Source organism: Camelus ferus, chromosome 1 (assembly GCF_009834535.1).
Source record: "Camelus ferus isolate YT-003-E chromosome 1, BCGSAC_Cfer_1.0, whole genome shotgun sequence".
Classification (NCBI taxonomy): domain Eukaryota; kingdom Metazoa; phylum Chordata; class Mammalia; order Artiodactyla; family Camelidae; genus Camelus; species Camelus ferus.
In genome coordinates, this window is record NC_045696.1 from 14,352,461 (window position 1) to 14,355,570 (window position 3,110).

Below are 3,110 nucleotides of genomic sequence, written 5' to 3' on the forward strand. Positions count from 1 at the left end.
TGGGCCTCAGAACACCTGACCTAGAATCCTTGGGGTACTTTTAAAAACTTTAGCTTGCTGGTTCATCCATGTTGTTTCAAACGACAAGATTTCTTTCTTTGTTAGGGCTGAATGATATTCAGTTGTGTATATACCACACTTTCTTTATCCGTTCATCTCCCCACCGACACTCAGGTTGTTTCCATATGTTAGCCAGTACGAGTAATGCTGCAATGAAGACGAGAATGCCGGTATCTCTTAGCGATAATGATCTCGCTTCCTTTGGGTCTATACCCAGAAGAGAGTTTGCTGGATCATATGGTAGATCCATTTTTAACTTTTTTGAGAAAACTCATATTGTTTTCCCTAGTAGATGAACCAATTTATATTTCTGCCAGCAGTGTATATAGTCTCGCTTTCCTCCACATTTTTGACAACCCTTGTTATCTCTTAGCTTTTTGGTAAGAGCTATTCTAACAGATGTGCAGTGATAACTCATCGTGCACTTATTTTATTTCCCTGAAGATTAGTAATGTCAACATCACATACCTGAGAAAAAAATTGGTAATTATCTGAGGTGAATGATATGTCAATTAGTTTGATTGTGGTAATCACCTCATAATACACATGTCAATATACACATATCAAAGTCTTGTTATGCATCTTAAATATATAAAATGTTTATTTGTTAATTATACCTCAATTAAGCTGGAAAAAATTTATATTTCTGGAACACACCTCAGATATACCACGTCAAAATTCCTGGGGGTGAGGCATAAAAACTGACATTTTAAGCCAGCTGCCAGGTGATTCTCCTACACGTCGCAACTTCAGAAGCACTGGACTAGCTGTTCTCTGAGGTCTCTTCAATCACAAACTTTATATAACTCAATCATCATTCTAGAACTCAAACAGACCCTTTCTAACTTCAATCTGACCCTCTAATTCCTGGAAAGTCCCTCTTTTCCTATTGTATTCTAACCTACATGTTTGATTAAACTACAATTCTTAGTGTGAATTAACGTGCGCTGCTAGAAAGTTCCAAACTGGACATTTTATTGGCTATACCGATGGTCTCCTGGAAAAAAAATCTACTAAGTAAATCCTTGAACAAGATGTCTTTTGAATTTTTTATCAGTTGGGCGAAATACGGTGGAGAAAACATTCTTTTTTAAAGTGATCTCTCCAAAAAGCTTTTACATTTTGAGCTACAAGGTGGTCATATGCAACACAGCCACATGCAGATATTCCATAGAAGAGCAGGGTTAAGCCACATCCTGCTGTCACCAAGAATATTTGTAGTATATATAAAATGTTTTCTACAAGAGGATTGAGACATTTTTGACTTGGCTTATAAAAAGAATATTACTCTCTTCTCCAAAGGAACACAGAGAAAGGCTGATATAGCTGCAGGTCTATGAAAAGGTGCTCTTTTAAGGAGTAAAGCCCACTCCCTGGTATCGATTCCACAAAGATTAAGAAGCTTTCTGTTGTTGTTTCTAAACTGGTATTTCTGAGCTGTAAAATAGATATCCGAGGTGGTTTGAATTGGGGAATTTATCCCTTCCCTCCGAAAGACTCTCAGACTCCTAAAAATATGTCTATGGCTATTCTAGATGCCCCAGAATCCTTAAATAGGGGACATGGCATCTTTTTCTACAATCATTAGTCCCTGTGAGAGGGAACATAGTGGGTTTCATTTGCACTAATATAGAAATAACTGAAGTAGTCCTTCAATGTTGGGTTCCGTGAAGAGGGGCAGGAGTGATGAGATGAGGAGGGGCATTAAGCAATGAATGGTGTACCACTGGTGCCGGAATTGGAGGTGGATGTCATAGAGTTAAGGGGAGATTAAGAAAGACCTTTTTTTTTTTTTTAATCACAAGCAGCCACCTCCTGCCTGCTGATCACACAAGATCAAGGATTATCTGCTTTCTCACTGCCTCTAACACCCACAGGAGGAAAGGGAAATCCATTCCTCTCCCCACTCAATGTACCAAAAAATACACGCCCAGCAAGAAAGGAAACTCCACTCAGGTGAGAATATTATGGTGGTTGAGACAAGTTTATTGGGAATTTGACAAACACATCCACAGCTTGATTATGACAAGAGTCATGAACATGGTGAAAAATTCAAAAGTAATTCATGCTGGGGCATCAGGTTTCTGAAAACGTCCCAACAAATATCATTCAGGGAAGGCAGCTCGAGGCATCAAGGGGTTTCCATTTTCTTCCCTCGGGACTCTGGTCCTGGGTCTGAAACTCAGCGACTGGGAGGTTGAGGAGCAGATGAGGATGTGGAGGTGCACCCCTCAGCCTCACGAGAGAAGATTCCATGCCTCCTCGGGGATTGCAGCAAATCAGTAGAAAAAGAATGGGCAGGATCTTCGGTAGCCGAAAGCCCCACAGCCATTGTAGCCGTAGCCGAAGCCATAGCCCACTGGGGAGTAGGTGCTGCCATAGCCACAGCCCACACTGTACCCCAGGGGGTAGCCGCAGCTGCCCCCGTAGAATCCTGGGAAGACAGCGTTGGAGAAGCTGTTGAGGCACATGGTGTCTGGAGTGGAGGAGAGCTTTCAGAGGGCGTTTCCTAGGTGTGATGACCTCCCTGGTCTCCAGCCTTCTTTATATACCCAGGCTACTGGGGTGTGGTGCAGAACACACAGCCCTCATTTTCATTCCTGACACGAGTTTGCATCACAAATAGCTCATTAGTTTGATTTGCTTGCTTAAGATGTCTTTACAGTTGCTTAAGGAAGCTCTCACAAAGTGGAACACAGGGATAGGATTCTTTCAAACAGATTGTGCCCCTTCATTAAAGTACGCGTTGCAGTGACTTCAAAGCATTGGGTTTGGGTCTTGTAGGTCCGGATACGATCCTCTGTAAGCAGACTCTATAATACCAAGAAATGTTCTTAGTTTGTTCATTGTTATGTAGTTCTCTTGCTCTCTGAATTCCACAGTACACAGTTGGAATTTAATAAATGTGTGTTAGATAAATAAATAAATGAAATAACAAATACATAGTGAGGCCACCTCAAAATCAAGGTATTTCTTAGTATTCACCTTTCTAAACCACTGCCTGAGCTAATAATCTTATAACTGTCAAAAACAGAGTTTGTGGATTAATC

General features: G+C 41.0%; 1 protein-coding gene across 1 annotated transcript; it reads right to left on the reverse strand.

The window, feature by feature from the left end:
• Positions 1–2,025: 2,025 nt before the first annotated feature.
• LOC116667644 (keratin-associated protein 8-1) lies at positions 2,026–2,589 on the reverse strand. The gene has a single exon (XM_032493563.1). It carries the CDS (start codon positions 2,529–2,531, stop codon positions 2,340–2,342), a length of 192 nt encoding a protein of 63 aa, XP_032349454.1. The 5' UTR covers positions 2,532–2,589; the 3' UTR covers positions 2,026–2,339.
• Positions 2,590–3,110: the final 521 nt, after the last annotated feature.

What these genes read in the sequence shown, in the direction of transcription:
- LOC116667644 (XM_032493563.1), bottom strand. Translation starts at nt 2,531, where the DNA reads ATGTGCCTCAACAGCTTCTCCAACGCTGTCTTCCCAGGATTCTACGGG.